The sequence below is a fragment of the Talpa europaea genome (assembly GCF_964194135.1).
Source record: "Talpa europaea genome assembly, chromosome: 4".
NCBI lineage: Eukaryota > Metazoa > Chordata > Mammalia > Eulipotyphla > Talpidae > Talpa > Talpa europaea.
The window spans coordinates 68,206,429-68,231,467 of NC_140070.1; the positions used below are offsets into that span (position 1 = coordinate 68,206,429).

General features: G+C 36.2%; 1 protein-coding gene across 1 annotated transcript in view; it reads right to left on the minus strand.

Annotated features, from left to right (window-relative positions):
• The window catches only part of WDR49 (WD repeat domain 49), a gene marked incomplete at its 5' end in the record, with an annotated part of 188,426 nt that overhangs the window by 32,951 nt on the left and 130,436 nt on the right, over positions 1-25,039 (minus strand). The window contains 6 exons of the mRNA XM_084232625.1: positions 7,018-7,199; positions 10,800-10,997; positions 11,718-11,905; positions 14,061-14,225; positions 16,140-16,238; positions 20,993-21,123. Coding sequence (XP_084088751.1) covers positions 7,018-7,199; positions 10,800-10,997; positions 11,718-11,905; positions 14,061-14,225; positions 16,140-16,238; positions 20,993-21,123 — 963 coding nt within the window. The remainder of the gene's footprint in view (positions 1-7,017; positions 7,200-10,799; positions 10,998-11,717; positions 11,906-14,060; positions 14,226-16,139; positions 16,239-20,992; positions 21,124-25,039) is intronic.

Consider the following 25,039-nt stretch of genomic DNA (forward strand, 5'->3'; position numbering starts at 1 on the left):
GAGATTTTTATTGGAATAGCGTTGAATCTGTATATTGCTTTTGGTTGGATGAACATTTTGATAATGTTAATTCTTCCAATCCATGAGCTGGGGATGTCTTTCCATTTCTTTGTGTCTTCTTCAATTTCTTTTAACAGTGTTTCATAATTTTCTTTGTATAGGTCCTTTACCTCTTTTGTTAGGTTTATTTGGAAGTATTGGATTTTTTTTTTGTTTCAATTGTAAAAGGGACGGTTTTCTTGATTTCTTCTTCTTCAATATTGATTGTTTGTATATAGGAAGGCTACTGATTTTTGTGTGTTGATTTTGTATCCTGCTACTTTACTAAACTGGTTGATTATTTTGAGTAGTTTTTCTGTGGAGCTCTGAGCTTTCTCTATGTATATTACCATATTGTCTGTAAATAGTGATAGTTTTACTTCTTCTTTCCCTATTTGGATTCCTTGTGTCTTTCTCTTGTCTTATTGCCCTGGCTAGGACCTCCAGTATAATATTGAAGAGCAGTGGTGAGAGAGGACATCCTTGTCTTGTTCCTGATCTTAAAGGAGAGGCCTCCAGCTTTTTGCCATTGAGAATAATATGGGCAATGGGTTTGCAGTATATGGCTTTTATCATGTTAAGTTATGTTCTTTCTATCCTGAGAATTTCAAAGGCCTTCATCATAAATGGATGTTTGACTTTGTGGAATGTTTTCTCAGCACCTATTGATATGATCATATGGTTTTTATTTTTCTTTTTGTTGATGTGTTGGATTGCACTGATTGATTTCTATATGTTCAACCATCCTTGTGCCCCTGGGATGAATCCCACTTGATCGTGGTGCATTATCCATTTCATGCATTGTTGGATTCTGTTGGCAAGGATTTTGTTGACGTGCATTAAGTATATTTTGTATAAAACAGAAGACTGTGCCTATCTCCAAGGATTATAATGACAATTAAGCACATAAAGACCTTAAAACAGTGCCTGAAGTATGGTAAGACCTCAAAAAGTATTGACTATTGTCACTTCAAGCAGGAAATGGCAATACTTTTCACTCAAAGCATGGCGTTCCAAACATCATTACAGCCATAGTGGTCTATACAAGTATTTTTCAACTGAAATTTAAAAGATTGAGTAGATTTTCATTTATTTTCATTTGTCATACATGGGCTTATATATTTATTGCCACAGATTATTGGCAAAAGTAGACTTCAATCCTCCAAAGTTTTGTGTCATGTACAGTCTGATTTAAAATGAGATGTTAATGTTTTGTTTATTTTTTCTTGTAACAGTCCATAAATCTTCAAATTTAATTTCTAATGTATGATCTACTATCAGAAAAACTGGATAATCTATAGTAAATAAATAATATTAACTATCATTTCCTTCTTAACAATCATATGGAATTTAGAATATTTATTTTACCAGCTTAAGAAACATTGATTTTAAGTGTGTCTACTGCCTTATAATACTTATTGAGAACTTAAAGGAAATTTGTTTCATTTCCCATCTGATTATTTTATTCTAGTGTCTAAAATTTTTTCTTTCCCCATAACCAAATTTTTAAAACATTTATTTTTTTTTTTTAAGATTTTATTTTATTTATACAAGTGCTAGGGTACAAGCCAGATGTGCCAAATGGTGAGAGGATTCACCAGAGACAGAGTGGGAAACAGAACAGGCAGACTGATGAAATACACTGTTGAGGGGAGCAGCGGGCGAGACAGGAGAGGTCTGCTGTGCCATGTGGGATTTTCACTGGCTGGCTGGGATCTAACACACGCTGCAGAGGCTGCGAGCAGCTTCATAGTGTGGTGCTCAACCGCCTGTGCCACCAGGGAGGCCCTCCTATAACCAATTTTTAATCGTACAAAAAGTAAATATATCAGATAAATAGAAGGTGACAGACACCTGCTCTTTTTGCCCTAAAATAAGAATAAAAATCAAAGGGAAGGTCCCTACAAATAGGTAGCTTGAATCTGACATTTGTCATTTGTGATTGAGCGGTTTAGTACAGAGAAGGCTATCTGCAAAATAGTGAGTGTATCCCATTGGAATTATTCAAGAAGCAGTTGTGTTATGTTTTTCTGAAGAATGCTTAGAAAATTGGTCTAATAGACTATTGATACTTCTTTCTACTTCATCATTAAATTATTGAAAAACTGATAAGCATGTGAAAAAATATTGACTCTCACAAATGATCAAAAATGTCAATTTAAAACAATGTTGTACTATTACAACAGTTGTAAGACAAAATCATCCAGGCATCTTGGTTCAAAACAGTAATTTCCATGTCCTGCCTATAGGAAAGACCACTGTTTGAAAAGTTATGTAGCAAGATGACCTAGCGGGCCTCCCTGTTGGCGCAGGTGGTTGAGCTCAGTGTTCTGAAGCTGTCCACAGCCTCTGCAGTGCCAGTTCCATCCCCACCAGCTACAGAGATGCCCACATGGCCCAACAGACCTCTCCTGTCTCGTCTGCGGCTCCCCTCAGCAGTTTATTTCAGTCAATCTGTCTGTTCTGTTCCCCGCTCTGTCTCTTGTGAATCAGCTCACCCTCCTGCACATCTGGCCTGTACCCCCGTTCTTGTATAATTAAATAGATCTTAAAAAAAAAAAAAGAAAAAGAAAAAGATGACCTAAAAGCTGAACCTCTTGACTGGGCCCCTACACTTCACACAATTTATTGTAGTGATGATGAATTCAGTCAGGTACTCTCATATGTGCACATGAAGGTAGTTAAAGAAATGTTTTGTCTGATAAAAGTTGTTTGAAAGAGTGGTTAAAAAGCTGCATGAGGGCCTCCCCAGTGGCGCAGCGGTTGAGCGCTGAGTTGTGAAGCTGCCCGCAGCCTCTGCAGCACAGGTTCAATTCCTGGCCACAGGGCGAGGGTCCCCATATGGCGCACAGACCTCTCCTGCCCCACTGCTCCCCTCAGCAGAGTATTTCGTCAGTCTGCCTGTTCTGCTCCCCACTCTGGCTCTGGTGAATTCTCTCACCCTCCCGCGCCTCTGATTGTACCCAGTGCTTGTATAAATAAATAAATAAATCTTTAAAAAAAAACAGCTCCATGAGAAACTCTGGGAGTTGTTAAAAATATTGATGGCCATAGATACTCCCATTAATTAATATGGAAAGGTAGTAGTTGCATGTTTTTCTGAGTGATTAAAAACAGATTATAGACTATGTGTTGAAAGTCCTCATTTTTGTACAATGTACTTGTTTCTATTTGTTTAAGTATACCTAAAATAAGGCCACAAGAGTAAAATGTTAAGTGTTAGCAATAGTTTTAATCTTTTACTCCTTGATTATTTTTAGTTTCAAATTTCCCCCTAATGGACATATATTATTTGAAGGGTGAAACTGGAATTTTACTGGTGAACTTAATATATTATGTGCATATGTTGATTGTCAATGGAATTTATATAATTTATATATACCTGAACTTTATATAATTCTAGAATGTAATATTACCTCAATAAAAGTATTAAATTGAAAAAAGAAATATTTTCTGAATATTGTCTATGTTTTGTAGATAATTTTTCTAAAAAAAATAATTTTGTGTGAATCTGAAGCTACATTTTGCTATAAATGAAGAAAAATGCATCTCATCTGTGGTTTTTGTTTCCCATTTTATCCTTTCATTTTGTTTCTTCTGTTTTGTTTTGTTTTGTTTTGTTTTTTTTGACTTTCTAATGGTAATATGATTTTTGTAAAACCTAAGGAGGGGAAAAATTGATTCCCCTGTATCATAATTTTAAATCATTTATTTAAATATTTAAAATCATAAAATATTTAAATCATAAATTTAAATCATTTTTCCTGCTTCTTTAATTTTCTATCGGCTATTTGTCTTGCTTCTCCATCTTTCTTACTGTGTTTCCCATCTCCAGCAACAAATGCATTTTTCTTCCTTTGATCTCTTTAAATTCTTTAAATAAATAAGTATATATTTTTCACTCATGTTTCTGCATATGGTCAACAATTGGCTTGATTCTCTCCTTGAATCTATTAATGTAATTAAGAAAAGGATTCATTCTTCAGAGTAATATTATTTTGGGAAAAATAATGTGTCATCCATCAGCATTCAACAGAAGCCATGAAAGACATTTTACTGTTGACAACTATAGTAGCCCTTGTATGTTTCCCCCATGGGATTCCTTGTCAAACTCATGGGAAATGTGAGGGATGTGCCAGACAGGGCAATTCTGAGGACACATTTTTTAAATATTTTCTTTCAATTAGCTCATAATTCTTAAATATCATTATTCCATAATATCTCATTTTTACAAAACCTTAAATATCTTATACCTCTGAATCATATACAATGCTACAAACCAATATTACCTCAAAAATAAAAAAATTACTTTCAATACAATCATCTGAATTAAATAAGGCAGAAATTTTAAAGAGGTATTTTGTGATCGATTGCCATTTGAAAAGATGTAGTATAGTGGACACAATTTTGTTTCTTTGATGGAAACCTGCTCCGAGGACTGCAGAACATATAGCAAGATGAGGAATCACTCTGTTTTAGTCTTATATATTATGGCAGAGTACAAAAGTCTAGATTTAAGAGATATCTGCAAATTTAAGAACCTACATATCAGCATTAATTTTCAAATAAAGAAATAAGAAGAGCTAAAATTAAGGAAAGAAGTAAATGGTTAAAATAGTTGATTTCTGAATCTAAGAAAAAGATGAGTTAAAATAATAACTGATACTGTCATACAGAATGGGAAATTAGTATTTTGGTTGAAATATTCTTAAATAAGAATCTCTAACACTTGCCTCCACCTGTAGAAGTAGGCAGGAAGAGAAACAATCTATCTGTGTCACCCACGGGTAACTTTATTTCCTGATGTGTAAAATTGAGTTGGGTAGTTGGGTGGAGACATTCTATTCCTAGAACTTTATTATTGTACAGGACTGGTCATTCTATATTTCTAAATTAAAAATATCCTTCTTCTGAAAGCAAAATGCCACTTGACATTTCAGCAAGCCATAATTCAAGAAATGGAAGGACAAATACCAAAGTGCAATTTAGTGTAACAGACAATTTAAAGGTGAATTTTTTTCTTCTATCACCCTGTCAACAGAGGTCTGAAAGCAGAATAATTAATTAAGAAGTAAGAAGTATTCCCACATTACAAGGTGAGGTTCTAGATTACTTGTGCAGGATCACTTTGCCAAGGAAGTTTCTCCAAAATTGATCTTGTGACAACAAGGTGAACCACCACTCTAGGATGCAAACAAACGCAGGTTTTATAAGAAAGGATTATATTGGGTTTCCCCTGGTGGCGCAGGTGGTTGAGGGCCGCACTGTGAAGCTCTCTGCAGCCTCTGCAATGCTGGTTCATCCCAACTAGCTGGTGAGGGTCCCACATGGCTCAGCAGACCTCTCCTGTCTCACCCACTGCTCCCCTCAGCAGAGTATTTCGTCAGTCTGCCTGTTCTGTTCCCCACTCTGTCTCTGGTGAATCCTCTCACCCTCCTGCGCATCTGGCCTGTACCCCGGTTCTTGTATAAATAAATAAATAAATCTTTAAAAAAAAGAAAGTAAATATTATATTGGAGAAAATTGTAGGTGTGAATTGAATCCCACTACCATAGTAAAGGAGGCAATTTCCCCCTCAGGTCTAACTTCTAGTTACATAGACTAAAGAGCTTAATGTATGTGCTCTGGGATAACCATTAGACAGACAATAGTTTATTTGTATGTTAATAATAAACACAATAAACTATTGATTCATTAAATACCTAAGTAGTCTACATGAGGAAAGAAAACATGATTTGGGCAACCCAACTGAGTGTGAGAGAGGGAGGAATCATGGAGCAGCTGGTGTGGTAGTATATGTGAAGCTGTCCACAGCCTCTGCATCACTGGTTCGATCCCCGCCAGCCGGCGAGAATCCCACATGGCCCGGCAGCCCTCTCCTGTCTCACCTGCTGCTCCCCTCAGCATTGTGTTTCGTGAATCTGCCTCTTCTGTTCCCCACTCTGTCTCTGGTGAATCCTCTCACCCTTCCACGCATCTGGCCTATACTCCAGCACTCGTATAATAAATAAAATATAAATCTTTTTAAAAAATTGCCTTGCATTAAAGAGTAAGAGGAATTTAAGAATGGGATCTAGCAGATCTAGCAGATCTAGCAGATATGGAGAAAATGGCTGAACATGAAGGAAAGGCTAGAATCATTAAAAAGAGAAGGATTTTCAATAATCAAAATTAGGTTATTTGAACTTCTGTTATGTAATCCCATTCTGTACCTTACCAAAAATCAAGAATAATACTTTCATTCTAAATTAAATCTATAGATGACTGATCAAGATCTGTACATACATACATTGTTTTTGAGGGAAGGGAATAATTTACACAATTAGGTTGATGATGGAGCATAAACAAAAGACTAGGACATACTTTAAAAATAAATAAATTTATTTTAAAAAAAAAAATACAAGTAAATGTTAAACAGAAATCACAAATTCAACGGAGGCAAAAACTGACCTTAAGAACATAAGCCCCACCACCACCACTCTCTCTCTACTCCCAGCCACACACACATGCCACTACCAATCTCCTACAATTTTTTGAGAAATCTTGAGTAGTAAGTGGATATAACGTAGAGCATAGATGTATGTTTGGACCATTCTGCCCTGGGTCTTATGTAGACTTCCATTGAAATCTAGGTAACACTTAAAATCGGACCTCCCCGGTGGCGCAGCGGTTGAGCGTTGGGTTGCGAAGCTGCCCGCGGCCTCTGCAGCGCCGGTTCGATCCCCAGCTGCTCCCCGGCCACCGGAGGAGGGTCCCACATGGCGCGCAGACCTCTCCTGCCGCCCGCTGCTCCCCTCAGCAGTGTACTTCGGTCCTTCTGCCTGCTCTGCTCCCGGCTCTGGCTCTGGTGAATTCTCTCACCCTCCCACGCTTCTGACTGTACCCAGTGCATGTATAAACAAAGCAAACAAACAAACAAAATAAATAAATAAATAAAAATGCCTCTATTAAAAAAAAAAAACACTTAAAGTCACTTACTTGTATGTTGAATCATCTTGGTTTGTCTTATCAAGTAAAGACTGTTCTGTTGAATCTAAACATGATTCCTCCTTAGAAAGTAAAGGAATGTCCCTTATACCATCATCCTGAATCTCAGTTTCCATCAAATTAGTATCTCTTTTCGGAAAGGAAAAACAGCTATCAATTTGCCAAAGTTGCGCCTAAAAAAATATAAAGAGATTTATTTTATTTTAATGGAATTTCTTTTCCTTAACACACATTTATGTAGATCTACCACATGCTAGACTACCAATTGAAGTCCTGGGGACAAACAAAACAAGATAATAACATGGTCCCTGTCTTCAAGGAGCTTACCGTCTTGTAGGGAGAGATGAGACATACACCTATAATTGTAACAAATGTGGAAAATAATGTGTCATAAGAAAGCAACAGCAAAATATCTGGAGATAATAATGAAATACAAAAAAAAAATTGACATCATTTTAATATCATGAATAGAAGGCTTATGTTTACCAAATAGAAAAACAAAAGCTTTTGTTGAAGAATTATCAGATCTAATGTTTCATACAATATTTCCTTTGTATTTTATTTTCTAAAAATTCTCAAAATCAGTTCAATTACTGAATATATTTCCCAGAAATTATGTTACATTATATTTGTCATAGATCTTGTCTTAACATGTGTCCATCTTAACGTGCCGTGTTCTCTATTGACAATCCATTTTATATTTTAAATTCAAATGTATTTCTTGGTCTTAAATTGATTCACATCAAATGTACAAGAATGCACTAGAGAACACAGTCTATATGATATGAGGGGAACATGAGGCTTCCTTAAAATACCTGACTGGGTTACAAACTGAAAACCTTGATAACCTTATCAAAAATTTTTGCAAATGAAAATATCAATAGGGACCAGGAAGGTAGTGTCTATGAATGAATCCAGGTTGAGATAATATAAAAAATGGCAAATGAAAACCAATCTGTTTTCATAGGCAAAAGAGAAAGGTAGGAACTATACTCAATTAAAAAGAATGCATTCTACCATTATTCTCAGGGATGTTGTTTTTAAGAAAAGTAAAATATCTGGATCTTAAGTGAAATATCTTGATGTTTAAACATGGGCAGTTACATCACATTTATTTATTTATTTGTTTCTTGGTTGGTTGGTTGATAGATTGGATTGGATGTTGCAAGGGTAGGTTTTTTTTTTTTTTTTAAAGATTTATTTATTTATTCATACAAGCACTCGGTACAGTCAGAAGCACTGGAGGGTGAGAGGATTCACCAGAGCCAAAGCGAGGAGCAGAACAGGCAGACTGACCAAATACACTGCTGAGGGGAGCAGCGGGCGGCAGGAGAGGTCTGTGTGCCATGTGGGACCCTCGCTGGTGGCCAGGGATTGAACTGGCGCTGTAGAGGCTGCGGGCAGCTTCACAGCCCAGCGCTCAACCACTGTGCCACCGGTGAGGCCCCTGCAAGGGTAGGTTTTAACTGATTCATTTTGGGTACCTGAGTCTAAAGGAGACATTTGGGATTCACCCAAGGCAAATATTAAATGTAATTTTAGACACTGGGTAAATTGGCTTATCAAAGTCACTGGACATCCGCTCTGTGAGGTGCCAGCACACAGGCACTGACCAGTCCACCTATGATTACTGCCAGAGGAGGGACAACTGAAGAAGCACATGCACCAACTAATTCCTTCTTATACATAGTCATCTGATTGCTTCCTGGAATAAACATATTTCCACAGATAAATCATCCCCACTCTTATTTCTCCAACTCTAGAAATAGATATATCATACTACTTTTTAAAATCTGACTTAAATCCAATCTCAAATCAATACCTATGCTTTAAAAGTGCTTCACACTTCTTGGGGGGAAAACTTTTTTTATGAAATACATAGAAACACAGTGTACTAAGTTATTAATACACATCACACTGCATGATATTGGAAAATTACATCTGAATACAGGAAATTAAAATACGTTATAATGTTTTTCCTCCTGTTTTTATAACTGCCTAACCAAAGTCAATTCAACTAAATGACAAATGCCACATTTAAATGTAGAAAAGAAGTCACCACACTCTACAAATCAAGTTAGTTCAGTAAAAATTGTCCTGACCTTAGTTTTATTTACCAACTGGATTCTTTTATTTCTAATATACACAATTTTTTTATTTTAAAAATGAGATAAGGACTAAGGCTCTGGAGACAGACTGCGTACACTTGACTTGCATGGTTTTGGGTAAGTTATTTAAACTCTTCTGCCTTAGCTTTATTCTGCCTGCTGCATCAGGCTCTTGTCTTTATCTATGTATTTCTATCTGTCTCCCATATTGTTCTGTAAAAGGATGTCTCTGTAAACATTAAAGGAAGGACATTCACTATTGCTATTTTCTGGTGTCTGCTAATTTAGTTTCTTTCCTTCTCCCTCCCTCATCCCCCTTTTACCCCTTGGACATCAGTACCCATATTCAAGACAGCCTGAAAAAACTGAGTCCTCCAAAAAAAAAAAAAAAAAAAGGAAAACTCAAGCAGAAGGGACTAGAAAGCCCAGCTGTCTCCAGCTTTTTCAGACTTTACTTACTAAAAGTATCCCATCTCTGAAAAAAAAAAAATAGTTTCCAACTTATTTTCAAGCAGTTTGGGGGGGGGCTGAAGTCAATTGTGGGCCCATCTCCCCAGATTGTGTTCTGATTTACCATCACCCTCTGCAACATAAAGGATTCTTTTAGCACAGGTTGACATCATCAAACTGACTTCACAAATAGAGCAACAACAGATGTTGTCTCCCAACACGAAGAGAATTACTGTAATCTCAGAAAAACTCTGAACTCTGCTGAATAGAACCAACTTGACTAGCCAGACAGCAAATGAAGTTTCAGCGCGACCTCACACCACCATGTTTCAACAGTATCGGTGGAAACACATCAGATTGTTATTTATTCTCCCAAAGCACAAAAGGAATAGGAGCAGAGTTTCAGAGAGGACAATAGTGAAAGAGGGAAGAAATGTGAGAGAACAATTATTTTCTTCCTTCCATACCACCACTTCCACTTATTATCATACCCAGGAGTAAATCAGAGCTTAGTTTGTGGAAAGCAGAACCTAAAAGCATGTGTTTTGAAATTAGCCAGATTGACTTAAAAGCCAACCTCTATCACTTACTAACTTTAATGCACACAGCAGTTTATTCAAACTCTCTGTGCCTTTGTTTCCTCAACTGTAAATCAGGAATAATGGGAGTTCCTTCCTAGTGGGATGGGTAATGATGAAGATTTAGTGAGATAATTCATGAAGAGACCTTGAGAACAGGGTCTCAAGCTTCCAGGAAATATTCAACAAATGTTAATTATTATTATTTTGGCAGAAGTAAACCACATAATGCATAGGAAGGTTTGTTTTTAATCCAACATTTTGTATATTTGATTATTACCTTATTGCATGATGATCATATTATGATATTAATAATAATATCATAATTTCATCCATCTTGTACTTTTACTAAATTTTGAAATGGAATTTACTGAGTTTAAAGGAAAAGATTTTTTTGGAGATCCTGGAATATTTTGGACTACACAGAGTTCATGTTTTCAATGTCCTCCTCTTGATGAAACTGCCATGTTAATTTTAAACAGGGCAAGAGATGCCTGGAGCTGAAGCTTCAGAATTGGGGGTCAGTTCTTTCATGACTAATAAGCATCCATAGTTCATGAGATTCCAATGGAAATCAGTACAAGTTCATATTAAATTTCAAGTAAATACTAGAATAATGAAGAAGTAATATTTCTACCTGACCAAAGATGCAGACGGGAGCACTGTAGACATCAGTCACACAAACACTGCAGTCTGCAGAGGCGGAGATGACCAGTACGCGGCCACTGGGCTCACACATCTCCAAGGAACTTATCTGCTCTTCATGAGGTTGGAATGATTTTATCATTATTGGGGCCTGTGTAATTTTGCTCTGGCAAGGATTAAGACAATATTCCTGAATGAAAAGAAACAGCAGAATTCTAAGAAGTCCAAATATTAAATTATTGCAATGCCATAATGATTTTTAAGTCTGATATGAAAATGGAACAAGGTACATTTGAGGACAATACTTTATGATCCAATTTCAAAAGACTACCTCATGATATTAACAATAAAAAAATATTTCTAACTACTTTGAGTAATTTAAGAAGTAAAAAGAAAGAGGGAGAAAAGGGTGGATAGAAAAAAATGGACATAGTTATTTGATATAGATGAACATTATCGATGATAGGTAGTTACATGTTAAACAACTTCATAATATTACTAAAAAATTGAGCAAGCAAGCAGTGACACAAAAATCCCCAACTAACTCAGGATGACAGTATTATTAGAAGCAAGACTAGTGTTCAATTTAACGTGTGCTTGCAGTATCATTTCAAATAGAGTATATCCAATTATTTATGTTCAAATAATGCTGTAGTACTTTACTGACAATATTTCATTCTTAATTGCATGATTGGCTTGACTATATGTTCAATATTGAGAAAAATCTATTCTCTCTCATAAATTATTTAAAAGAAGGTTCTACTCAATAAAGGGCCATGTTTTCTTTAAAATACAATGACTGAACATTTCTTCCTTTATTTAGGAAATAGATAAGATTAGATTCATAGTTATCTTCAACAAAAAGACAATCAAAAGAAAAACAAAGAATGCAGAATTTTTTTAAATTTACTTCTATAGTCCAGATTTTCAACTGTCCATCAGCATCTCCGGTAGCAAGGTATCGGTTCAATTTATCTGTCGACATGATAATAGCTCCAACTCCACTATGAGCCAAAAATTCAGCCAAAAGTTGTTTCTTGTATGTATTCCAAAATCGAACATACCCAGATCCTCCACATGACACCAGATTAGCTCCTCCTAACATGGAAGAGAACACCCAATTAGGAAACTGTGACTACACCAGGAGTGGCTTGCCCAGAGGAAAGCACACAGCTGTTGGATAGGTGGGTAGCACTTTGATTCTCTCAAATGTAAATTGGAGGTAAATGTATGAAAGCCTCACTGCTTTATGTTGAATATTAAATGTGATAGAATATATAAGATTTTCTATTAAGTTTAGTTTTCTTTTCTCCATTATTTTGATGTTATTGGATTCCTTAATTAATTTTTATTCCAAATAAACTTATGAAATATCAATTTCAACATTACATTACATTACACTATTCTATTTATATAAAACTATCTTTCTTTAAAATCCATTATATACATATACCAAAGAAGTAAAACTCTTCATGCACAGGTCTGGATACATATATGTAGTTATAGCAGCATATTTATTGATTTCTCCATATAACAGCATGCTTGGAATTGTATTTGTAAACTTTGAAATTTTCATCAAGTATTCAATTGTAAGCCCTTATGATACAATGTTTGGTTCCTAGCCCTAGAACTAACCTTTTAATTTTCCATTTTTATGTGCTTTGTAGCAGCACTTTACCTGAATTATTATTCTTTGGTAACGTTCCTATTATTATTTGATAAATCTGTAGATGACTTCCAATTTACTTCACAAATGTGCTGCCGATTAGCAAGCATATCAGCTTAAAGTAGAAATAATGGCATGCAGCCATTTCAGTGGAAACAGTTTGGGAATACTGATAATATTAAGAAGAATTAGTGTTGAAAAGAGATAATAGTTCATATTATGAGTTCATATTATGAGTTCCAGAAAATGAAAAGTTTTAAAGTCTATCTTTCAAAGTTTATGCTAAATACCCCATGATGTTTCTAAAACTACATGGTGTAACATTTGATTCTTAATGTTGAGAATTTTATATAAAAATCATGTAGATTTTCCTACTGCAAATAAAATATAGAAAAGTGAATTTAGAAAACATGGTCCTAATAAGTTTCTTTCTTCTTTCAAACATGTAATATCTTTTTTTTTTTTGTGTGTGTGTGTGTGTGTGTGTGTGTGAGACCCTCGCCGGCGGCTGGGGAACAAACCGGCACTGCAGAGGCTGCGGGCAGCCTCACAGCCCAGCTTTCAAGCGCTGCGCCACCAGGGGAGGCCCCAAACATGTAATATATCAAGCCTCTAAAGTTAAGAAAAACTACTTCGTATAATGTATTTTTTTAATGAAAGCTCATAAATCATTATCCTCAAAAGCAGATTTTTTATTTGGGGATGATACAGACTGCTTCAATATCATGCTAAAATAGGTATTGCAAATAGAGGGAAATTAAGCACATGGTTATATCTCTATATAATTATAACTACATTCTATACATAATTATAACTTCATTAAATCACATGGTAGCACCAGTGTTAGCAGTCATTCCAGCAGAAACTGTTACCAGGACACTGATTTATTCTGCAGAGTTCACCCAGGTGGTAAATATACTTGAAGTACTATGAATGAATGAATGAATGAATGAATGAATGAATGACAGCAGGCAGCTCTCTCATCCTCATATAAACAGTTATTTTGAATTATGGTTTTGCCCCCAATCTCCAAGTTTCTCACCCTTTTCTCCTGTCAGAGGCACTACAGTTAGTCACAGACTTACACCACATGTAGATATAGTTGGAGTATATTTCTTGCTATGTCCTCTACCTTATCAGACCTTTTAAAAATTCTATGGTTAGAATAGCAATTCCAATCATTGCCATTATCAAATAGTTGACCAGAGTTCTTCTCACCCTGATGTTAAGATATACAGCAGTATGTAGATTGCTGAGAGGACCTAGGCTGGCTCTTGCTCCAAGACCAGTCCTCCAGAAACCTAACCTAGTCCACTGTGGCCCATGACTTTGTATGACCTGTGCTGACAGACTAGACAGAGTTGAACTTTATGAGACCTACATAGGAATAGATTCAGCTTCCTATATTGATCCTTTTCCCAATAATCCACAAAATTTCAAAGATGTCTACAGTTAAATATAAATATATAAATGTAAATATATAAATATATAAAATATATAATATATTTATAAAATTTTATATATTTATAATATAATATATTGTATATTATATTATAAATATATTATATATAAATATATATATTTTACCTGTTATGTCAATGTTTTTTCTTGCTTTTAGGAAGCAAAGCCTCATAACAGCATTATTGCACTCAATGTTAGACTCAGTAGAACAGGCTCCCAGGGTAGTCTGGTCCACAGCAGGAGAGGTGGAAAAGCTCCTCCCAGCACTGAGACACTTTTGAGGTTCTGTATCTGTGATAAAGAAAAAAACAGGTGTTTTAATGAATAGAGAAACCTGCTTTTCAAAGGACTGTCTCTGAAAAACAGCACATCACATTTCAGATGACTCCATCAAGTCTCACAATAGGCTTTTAGTCAACATCTATTGAGCATTCTGCTATTCACTTCTTCAACCCCAACTTGAAGGATTGTTTGATTCCAGTCTTGTCTTGCATATTCCAAGTACACTTACTGTTTTCTCTTCATGTGAACTAATAAGGACTTCATTTTGTAGTCATTGTTAACGTCCTAAAGACTGTTATGTTGAAGACAAATGTGCTTCTCATATGGTATTTTAATATTATTAACAATCAATATTAATCTTCAAATAATTTTATGACTGTGATATATAATGCCTATTTTAATATATCCAAATGATTGATTTTCAGCAATATTATTTGTTTGTGAGTTACCCTGGAGAGGACATTCTTTTTTTTTTTTAAAGATTTTATTTATTTTTATACAAGGGCTGGGGTACAGGCCAGAGGCGCGAGAGGATGAGAAGATTCACCAGAGATACAGTGGGGAACAGAAGAGGCAGACAAAAAGCACTGCTGAGGGGAGCAGCGAGCGCTACAGGAGAGGTCTGCTGCGCCATGTGAGGATCTCCCTGGCCAGCCTGTAAATCGAACCCGCAGTGTGGAGGCTGCAGACAGCTCCACAGCACTGCACTTAACCCACTGCGCCACCCCGGAGGGAGAGGACATTCTTAAGTAGCATTTCAACAATCTAGTGATATCACTTCTAAGTCCACTTATAAAAACTGGGGATACTTATCTTGGAATCTATGAATAGTCTACACATAGTGATGAGAAATCTATGCAAGGGTATCTGGAATATTTCCATGAAAGACATCTATAGCAAAGACTTTCTTGTATTTTTAGAAATTTGACTTTATTTCTTAGCTAACTCTCTGTGTATTTAATCATTGTCACCATTAAGTTTGCTGTAAGATCAAGGTGGCACTCTCCTGAAGACAGAATTCCTCAGGAGGCAGAAATTCACCCTTTCTATGGAGGGTTCAGGTGAACCCTAATGACTAGCTGTTGGTACATAAAGCAGATCAGAGCTTTGTGTCGGAAGCCAAGTAAGCTCCAAATTTCTTAATTTTATTTTATTTTTTTACTTTTAAACAAATGACTCCCTAGCTTTTCACACACACACACGCACACACACACACACACACACACCAATCTATACATAATAACCAGTCCTTTCTAGAGTACAATTCAGCCTTTATGAGTTTATCCAATTGAGACAACAGAATCTCACTGGGCCATGAAGAATGACATATTCATTACCCAAATAAATGAGACTAAGGAAAAATCTTTAGTACCTAAGGAAACTAAAATAAAATGTGAAAGGAAATTCTCAAGACATTTTGCTTAAGTATAAAATATTCATGTGCTCTGCTAAACTCCCATAAAACACAATATACTTCCATCTAATAATACTCTTCAAAGGTAACTACAGCAAGAAATAATTTAAAGATTCCACTTGGCATAATATTTAATATAAGCACTAGATTGAACCCGAGCAGCTTAGCAAGTAAATACAAGTTCACATATTTCTACCAGGGAGTAGTTTACTGGAAAAAGCCAAACTAGATAAAGATGAGATGACTGCTTCCTGCCATCAGTAATTTGGAAATGGTGAATTCTTGAATATTTCTCCTGAGGAGAAGAAACCACATGCCATGGAGAATTTGTTAAACCAAGTAAATCTCAGGGTTCTTTTTAGTCACTTTGATAAGACAATGAAATCACTAATACTTTGCACTCATAGCCCATTGTATACAATTTAGGAAGAAGTTCTATCAGGTACATACATAAACAACTACTATGGTCTGAATCAGTCACATTTTTACAGTGTTAAACTTGTACTCACCCAATCTTGATTTTATCAACATTTGGTAATCAGGGTGAAGTACATAGTAAGCATTTTCTGTGCTATTGTTCCATAGAACAATTTCTCCATCATAACTCCCTATTTGAACAGGAAAAAGAAAGTTAGAAAATATGAGCAACAGCAATGAAAAGTCATTATTATAATAGCTTACACAGAATCTGGCATTTACTAGATATGCTATACATTTTTTAGAGCTATGAATAACCAATATCTTTATCAGACTTCAAAATTATAATCCCCATGACATGCCTGTACATTGAGTGTGACAGAAATACTAGTACATCTTTTTCATGTTACAGTAATAAAGAATTCTGAATGAGGGCCTTGTAATAAAATAATTTGAGTTCAAGTCCTGGTTCTGCCACCTACTACTGGATTAACAATTGTATTTATCCCATAGGATTATTGTGAAAAATAAAAAATACTTAGAAGCAAACAAATCAAGTTTGACTAGATTTCTTCTCTGTCTAGGTTTCTTTTCTATATTGCTGTGGGTGTGTGTGTGTGTGTACACGTGTGTTCTTTTCATTCCCTCCCTCCTATATTGTTTAGTGAATATTGATTTCTCCAACCCGAAAATTTCTCCTGCAGAAAATTCTTCTCTACTTTCTTTACAAAGAACTTAGAAAGGTCCAAATACTGAGGCTAAATTTGATGAAGCCTGTCCTAAGAAGAGCAATTCATACCCAACAGCTCAGTAAAAACAGCTCCTTTATGAGCAGATTGTCAGTGACAAGAGGAAGACCAAAAGAGAAGAGCTGAGTTTGAGAGTGATGTACAGGTGATGTCTTTCTTGGGAATTGGAGAGAGAAAAGGTAATATAAACTAAACTCTGCATTGGCCAAGGAATGTGGATTTCAATGCCCAATGGGAAAATTCATCTTCTCCTTTGATTTCTAAATGCTTGAACTGAAAATTGCTTGACCAAACATCTTTACATAGAACTAATGGGATTAGGGGCCTCCCTGGTGACACAAGGGATTAAGACGCAACCCATGAAGCAATCTGCAGCCACAGCAGCATGAGTTAAATGCCAGGACAGTAAGCTACCCCCATGGCACAGCAGACCTCTCCTGACTTGCCTGCTGATCCCCTCAGCAGTGTTTCAGTCATTCTACTTGTTTTGTTCCCCTGTCTCTGGTGAATCCTCTCACCCCACCCCCAACACCTCTGGCCTGTATGCCAGTTCTTGTATGCATAAATAAATAAATCTTTTAAAAAAGAATTAATGGGATTAGAATGAACAAAAAAGTTATCAATTCACAAGAATGATTTTTATGAATCTTTCCAACAACTACACAGCCTACAGTTTACTTGACTCCATCCCAATATAGTATGTCACACTACCTGTTTGGGTAGACTACCAGCTATAACATTCAACTGCAAGGCCTCCCTGGTGGCCTAAGGATTAAGTCTTAGAACAATCACCACTACCTGAATTCTATGCCCAGCCCACATATGGCTAACACACATATGATGCAGCAGACCTCTCCTGTCTTGCCTGCTGCTCCCCTACGCAGTGCATTTCAGTGAATCCACCTGTTCTGCTCCCCACTCTGTCTCTGGTGAATCCCCTCACCCCCCACACCTCTGATTTACACCCCAATTTTTCTACCTCCCCCAAAAAATTCAATTGCAGAATTGTCCCTACAAGAAGGTAATCAGGTAAGATCTGAAAATAATGGAACATTTAAATATTAGTAAACCTGGGCTCCCTGGTAGCATAGGGATTAAGTCTCAACACAAAGAAGCTATCGGCAGCCACTACAGCACAAGTTCAATCCCCAGCCAGGGAACTACCGACATGGCTGAGCAGAACTCTCCTGTCTTGCCCACTGCTTGCCTCAACAGTGCGTTTCAGTCAATCTGCTCCCCACTCTGTCTTTGGTGAATCTTCACACCACCCCCTAGACCTTTGGCCTATACTCCAGTTCTTGAATGTATAAATAAAATAAATCTTTAAAAAAATGGTAAATTTCATTTTGTAACACTTCAAACATATCTTTCCTCTTCCCCCATAAGTTTTCATTCCTCTTGTTTGATGGCATTTCTGAGTCTATAAAACAGTTTGGGCTCTCAAAGTATGGACTAGGTAATTTCATTGTTTGATTTGTCTTTTAAATTGTTTTATTTGCCTAGACTATTAATAATACAAGTTTTGAGTATCTTTAATATATCACATCAAACCATGCTAATGAATCTTTTTAACAGCTTAGATTTGGATTGTTCTGGGAACAGATAGAGTCAGAGGAGGCCCCTGCTTTTGCTCCTGAGATCACCTAGTAACTAATAAGAGGGGTTGTACAACCACAGAGTCCTGTGAGCTGAGGCAAGGTTGGAATGCCTGTGGGCATCAAAGACCAGCACAGACTATATCAGAAGGGATTTCATGGAGATAGATGCTTCATTGAACAAGGTGAGTTGAGAGGAGAGTCGAGAGGTTTCAACTGAGGGAAAGAGAAGGGAAGTTACAGATAGTTAATTAGAATCAGGGGGACAGAAGTCCAAGTGTCCTGAGTCCTTTTATTAAACCAACTAATAGGTTGGGACCAGGAAAGTTCTCCAGTGTCCAGGTATCCTAAGCCCATTTATCAAACTGAATGAGAAGCAATCAGTTGGAGTCAGGGTGCCCCCCGCCCAGTAAAAATTGAAAGTTCAGAACACCAACACAATAACACAATGCTAAAGCAATGGACTGAAGCTCATTTTGGAAGAGCAAGACAGGTAACTTGGGAGATTCACTGGGCCTCAGTAACCTAGGAGACCCCACAGGACCAAATCAATCACCTAGCAGTTGATCCCTGACTCCTTGCCCACTGTGTTTATATACACACCGACTTCTTACCCCCTCAGTGGCTACCCACTTGGGACCTCCCTCTTCTCAGAGAGCTTTCCTGTCTTTCCTCTAAGCGTCAATTTACCTCTTGTTTCTCTGCCTAACTCTGGTCTCAACAATGAATTCTTTCCTCACTGAGACAAGAACTGAGAGTTCCTTGGAATACTGAAACCCCAGGCCCAATTCAACAGTGGGGTGCTGCCACATAGCCAGAGACCCTGCAGAGGGCAAGATGAATGTTATGGAAGAAGATACTGTTTGCTGAGGGGTAATATATTCAAAGGAACTGGTTTGTTCCACATAGACCAGATGTTACCACATAAAAAGAACAAGAACAGAGTACAGACACTGCCTCCACCCCTCTGACTTGTACTGATCATTCGAAGTATACAAAGTCTCCAGAGTCTTGGATCTGGAATACAAAAGAGCAAGAATATCAGAGGTGTCAAAAATATGAGTCAGCCTTCCTCCTCAGCAGCACATTCACACCAGAGGCTGGATCCCTCCAGGCCTCTATCACACCTATAGAAGCCAGCAAAGGTCAAAATAAAATAAAACACAACTACATCACCATGAGTTGGAATAGAAGTAGTTCAATATTCTAAGTTACTGCTACAGATCTTTCAAAAATATGGAATCTCAAACAGCTAAATGGGCAGACAAAAAAATACAGCATGCATTTTGCCATTTGTTAAAATGTGGATGGAATGGGACAGGATAATATTAAATAAAATAAGTCAGCAGGAAAACAATAAGCACAGGATGATTTCACTTATGTGTGTATACAGGGGGAAATGCAAAAGAACAGACAAAACTAAACCAAAATTAACATTAGAAATCTGACTGTAGAACTGAACCTATCAGAGGAGGGGGATATATGCAGGGAGCAAGGGGAGATGGAGCCCAATGGATTAAGGTGGAGGACTAGGGGTGCCTTAGTGGTGGGTGTGGTGTGATAACATATATATGAAGAAGTGTGAGCCTGTATCTCTGAATCATATACGGTGTTGTAAAACATTACCACACACACACACAAATACCATAAAACATTGTGCTGAAAATGGGTTAGTGAAAAAACAAACTACAACCAACCACTCATTGTTCTTAGGCCTCTATGCTGCTTATTAATCAATCTGTAAATTGTAATCAATCTCTTCAGGTAATGTCTTGATTTTGACTTCTCGAAACTAGACACAAAACTCAGAAATCTAAAATGTAAGTGATTAAATAAACAAGCATAAGAATTTTTTAAACTAAAGAAAAGCTTGTATTTGTAGACATAGTGAGGCCATTCTTCAACCAACATTAGTTGCACTGAATTATGGCAAAGGGGTAGTATGCTCCTATTGTGAGTCATCTGAGTCCCACAGATGCATGATTTGTAAGCAACATCTATTATGCTGCTACTAGAAGGAAGACAATAAAAATAAAAGCTAACATTTGCTAATGAACTTACTTTCATACATTTCTCACTGACTTACCCCTGCCTTAGTTCATTGGTCCCCTCACCCTTTGCTCCACCCCCACTAATCCCCTTTTGTAGATTCAATATGCAGTCAGATTTCTAGGGTTTGTTTGAATTAATTTGATCTGTTTCTTTGTTGTTGTTGTTTTTATCTACTTATTATTTTTTTCTCTATTACTTTTTTCTCTACTTGTTATATGCCAGTACTAAGCCCTTTCACAGATTACATTATTCAGTACTCAGGATAAACCAATATATTTATTTATTATTAGCAAGTGAAAATTGTGAGTTAGTTTAAATTACTTGCTCAATGCCAAACAGTGGTAGATAGTGGAACCAGGATTTGAAGTCAGTTATCCAGATTCAGGAGCTGATGGTCCTGATATATATTGTCCTAAAAATAAGAGTACATTTAAATACAAGGACTATTTGTTCAAGAAGTGTATGCATTCTTCAGTTTAAAAAGTTTTTTTTTTTTTTTTAATGTGTGAGTGAAAAGAAACCAAACTTTCACCACTGATTTCAGTTAACCTGTAACAAGAGTTTGTGGCGGTAAAAATGCTGCACACAAGATATCATCACGGTGCTGTACTCCTCCCTTCCATTCTTCAGGCTTGATGAAAAATTGATTGAAGTTCTGAGGTCGAAATACAGTAATAGCTCTAGTAAAAGAATATAGAATTTAATGGAAGAGCCAAAGTTATAGAGCTATTCAATAGCCATCTTCCACTTGGTTGGGATGATTTGAGACGTCTAAAAAACTATGCTCCCCTAAATTTTGCTCCCAATTTTCATCCATAATCTTGAACTTCCCACACTGAACTTTCAGATTCTCATTGAATTCTCTCATAAGTTATGAATATTTAGTATCAGAAGTTTAATTAGCCTTCCACAATCATTAACACCAAAACACGTATGCACTTATCACGTTAATTACCTGTCACCAAGACTCCATGCAAACTTTCCCTATATGGATACTATGGAACCACTAAGAATTTTATGACAATAGCAAGAGGAGGGTGGGTCTATGAACCAAAAATATTTGTTAGTCTAAACGAAGTTAATAAGGCTTTTCTCACCAAAACTTGGAGGAAATTTAACATGTAAATTCCAAGGAATTCCTGATCAACTGCCATGGACATCTAAGTGTAAAACTCACAGAAGCCTGAATGGAGTAGTCAAATAGTCTATCTCTATCCTTCTACCCTTCCCTTTCAAAGTAAACTATGCATGTTCAATTAAATATTTAGCAGGACTGTTTGAAGTCATAGGGCAATTATCATACAAATTCTTGTTAACTTTACTCAAAGAGTTTGGGGGGGAATACTTTTTATATTCAATTAAAGAAAGATGAATTTATGTAATAGAATGTAAAAATCACCTGGATTTTATTTTTTGAGCACTTTTGTTTTATTTTATATTTTTTATATCATTTTTCATTTTTGCACAATGTATGCATTTTCATCTTGGTTATAGTCCCCATACAAATCCCACCCCCCTTGTTTTGATCCTACTCCCTCCCTCCCACCAATAGTTGGTCTCTGGTTTATAATTTTTGTTGATTTTGATTTTTACTTTATTATAAATAGTCTTTTTCCTGGTCCTTATTTAGGTTTTCTAAATTTCTGCTCTGAGAGAGACCATCCTGTATTTTTCTTTTTCTTTCTGGCACTATTTACAATAGCTAAGCTATGGAAACAACCCAAATGCCCAAAAATAGATGACTGGATCAAGAAGATGTGGTACATATACACAGTGGAATATTACTTAGCAATCAAAAAAGATAAACTCATGCAATTTTGCAGCAACATGGATGGAGCTGGAAGGGATCACCTGAATTTTAAAGAAAGGATACTAGGTTTCAAACACATTCCGTGTTTTCAGGGCTTGTTTTGGATAGGTATTGCATTTCCAAAGCACACTTTCTTCCTTCAATTAAACAATATTCTTTTTGCTCTGTAAGCATCCTTCATATTTCTAACTGCTTTATTTTCACTCATGATGTGCTTATTCATCCTCCATGGATTTCCTTTCACATAAAGACCTATGTCTACTTATTCACACACCAGTTCTCTAAGGCTCATGTTGTTCTTCCTTAACAATAATCGAACGATCTATTTCTCATTATAATTTTTTACATCACTCACATTTTACAAATAACATTTAATAAATATTATGTAGCATCTACAATATTATAAATTCTGCATTAGGCATTATAAATTCTAAATTAAGGATCTTATTCTGCAACCCCACAGTAGTAATAATTGTGGCCTAAATACCTTGAGTGTTCAAGTGAATGAAGTGAATAAATGAAAAATTCTCTAAACAACTGCCACCTCTTCAAGTAAATTTTCCCTGGCTACCCTATCTGAACAGTTTCCCTAGAACTAGTCTCTCATTCTTTAACCTACATATTTTTATTACATTTACCATTATATGATATTGTGATCTTTATTTATGTTCTGTCTCTCTTACCATAAATAAGCTTTAAGAGAGCAGAGACTATTCCCTTTTTAGATCAGTAGTGCCTAGCATAGTACCTATCATGAATAGTCATTTAATAAATATTTGTTGAATCAGCATATTAATTATTTGTTAAAACAATTTTAATATTGATGTTTTAATAATACTATGACGCTTAGCAATATAACATAATAAGGCAATTTGCAGTTCTGAAATTTCTATGAATATATAATAGTTTTCTATTATATGTTTTTAATTTCTTCTTTACCTAACATTAACTTTGGTTGCAGACAAAATGACTTAGGAATGGAGAGTGCGGGCTAGGAGGGAAAGAAAAATGTTATCTCTCAGACAAAAGTCAATGTCAAATGTCTTTTTGCTAAAGTAAACATATTAATTCAATATATTTAAGGAGTATCATCCAACAGTACAAATGCTCTTCATAAACGGGAGTAAAAATTAGCCTTTCTGATATTTGACCTTGTGTGTCAAAATGTTAAGAAATTAATTAGCTGCCACCTTAAAACCTAAGTTGAAAATTTCATTTGGAATGACAGTTATCCTTAAAGTACCTTCAGAATCCACACTGTATTTCCTACTTTTTCTGTTTCAAAGATAACTTTTTTTTAAGTTTGTGCTTTTGCCAAGAGTAAAATTAAAGTGCAGAATGAGCCAATTTTAAGGCCATTTTAGGAGTCTGAGACATTTATTTTTTGTGACATTGAAGGAGTTTACTGGTTCAATTCCTCACATTTAAAATCCTGAGAGTACTGCTATCCAGTCATTGTTTCACCTTATGAAGGTGACCACAATTGTAATTCAGGATTAAAGCTAAGGACCAATTTTGTGAGAACAAAATTAGTTTACATGTTAAGTGTAAAAAAATAAGTTGTAAAAAAAATTTAAACAATCTCTTTCAGGATGAATGAGTAAGAAAAATAACTTTTACTAAAATTTATCCTGTAGAAACTGTCATGGAGAGAACTCAAGTATACAGTCAACTGTTTGTTCCTCTGGTAGCTAATTATTATTGTGGCTTTAGTTCATAAAAACTTATTCTTCGTTATTCTAATTCTTTGTGACTTAAAAGGGATAATTCAAAGGTAGAGAATGAGTTCGATACAAATCAATTCATCTTCATTCAGTTTCCTCAAATTTGTAAAGTAAGGGCCTCCCCGGTGGCGCAGCGGTTGAGCGCTGGGTTGCGAAGCTGCCCGCAGCCTCTGCAGCGCCGGTTCGATCCCCGGCTGCTCCCCGGCCACTGGAGGAGGGTCCCACATGGTGCGCAGACCTCTCCTGCCGCCCGCTGCTCCCCTCAGCAGTGTACTTCGGTCCTTCTGCCTGCTCTGCTCCCCGCTCTGGCTCTGGTGAATTCTCTCACCCTCCCGCGCTTCTGACTGTACCCAGTGCATGTATAAACAAAACAAACAAACAAACAAATAAATAAATAAAACATGCCTCTATAAAAAAAAAAAAAAAAAAAAAAATTTGTAAAGTAAAATTTTAGATACTAAAGCCACAGTAAAATTAGATTTGCAGATTTTCATGTATTTTGAATATATCTGCAACTCTCCTGACATCTAAACTGGTTATTCAAAATAAATCAAAACTTCTGAAATTTTCATTCTGATTCTCCCTCTAATATTAGATATAAGTTGAGTCATATAAGATCATAATTTCTTTGTAAGGAAATTATTAATTTAATATATTTCAATAAAAAGAAGACAAAAATACAATAAAAAAATGGGCAGAAAAGCTAAATAGACAATTCTCTAAAGAATATATGCAAATTGCCATCAGACATATGAAAAAATGTTCATCATCTTTTATGATCAGAGTGGGAAGCAGAACAGGCAGAGTGACTGAAATGCACTGCTGAGAGGAGCAACAGGCAAGACAGTTGAGATCTACTGTACCATGTGGGTCAGCTCCCTGGCCATGTGGGTCAGCTCCCTGGGCAGGGATCAAATGTGTGCAGTGGCTACCATAGTGTTTCATAGTGCTGAGACTTAACCCCTTGTGCCACTAGGGAGGTCAGGGTGGGTTACTTCTAACACCAAATTAACAGTCAAATAAATGGGGGGGGGGTAATTTAATATCTTGTGATAGATCCGT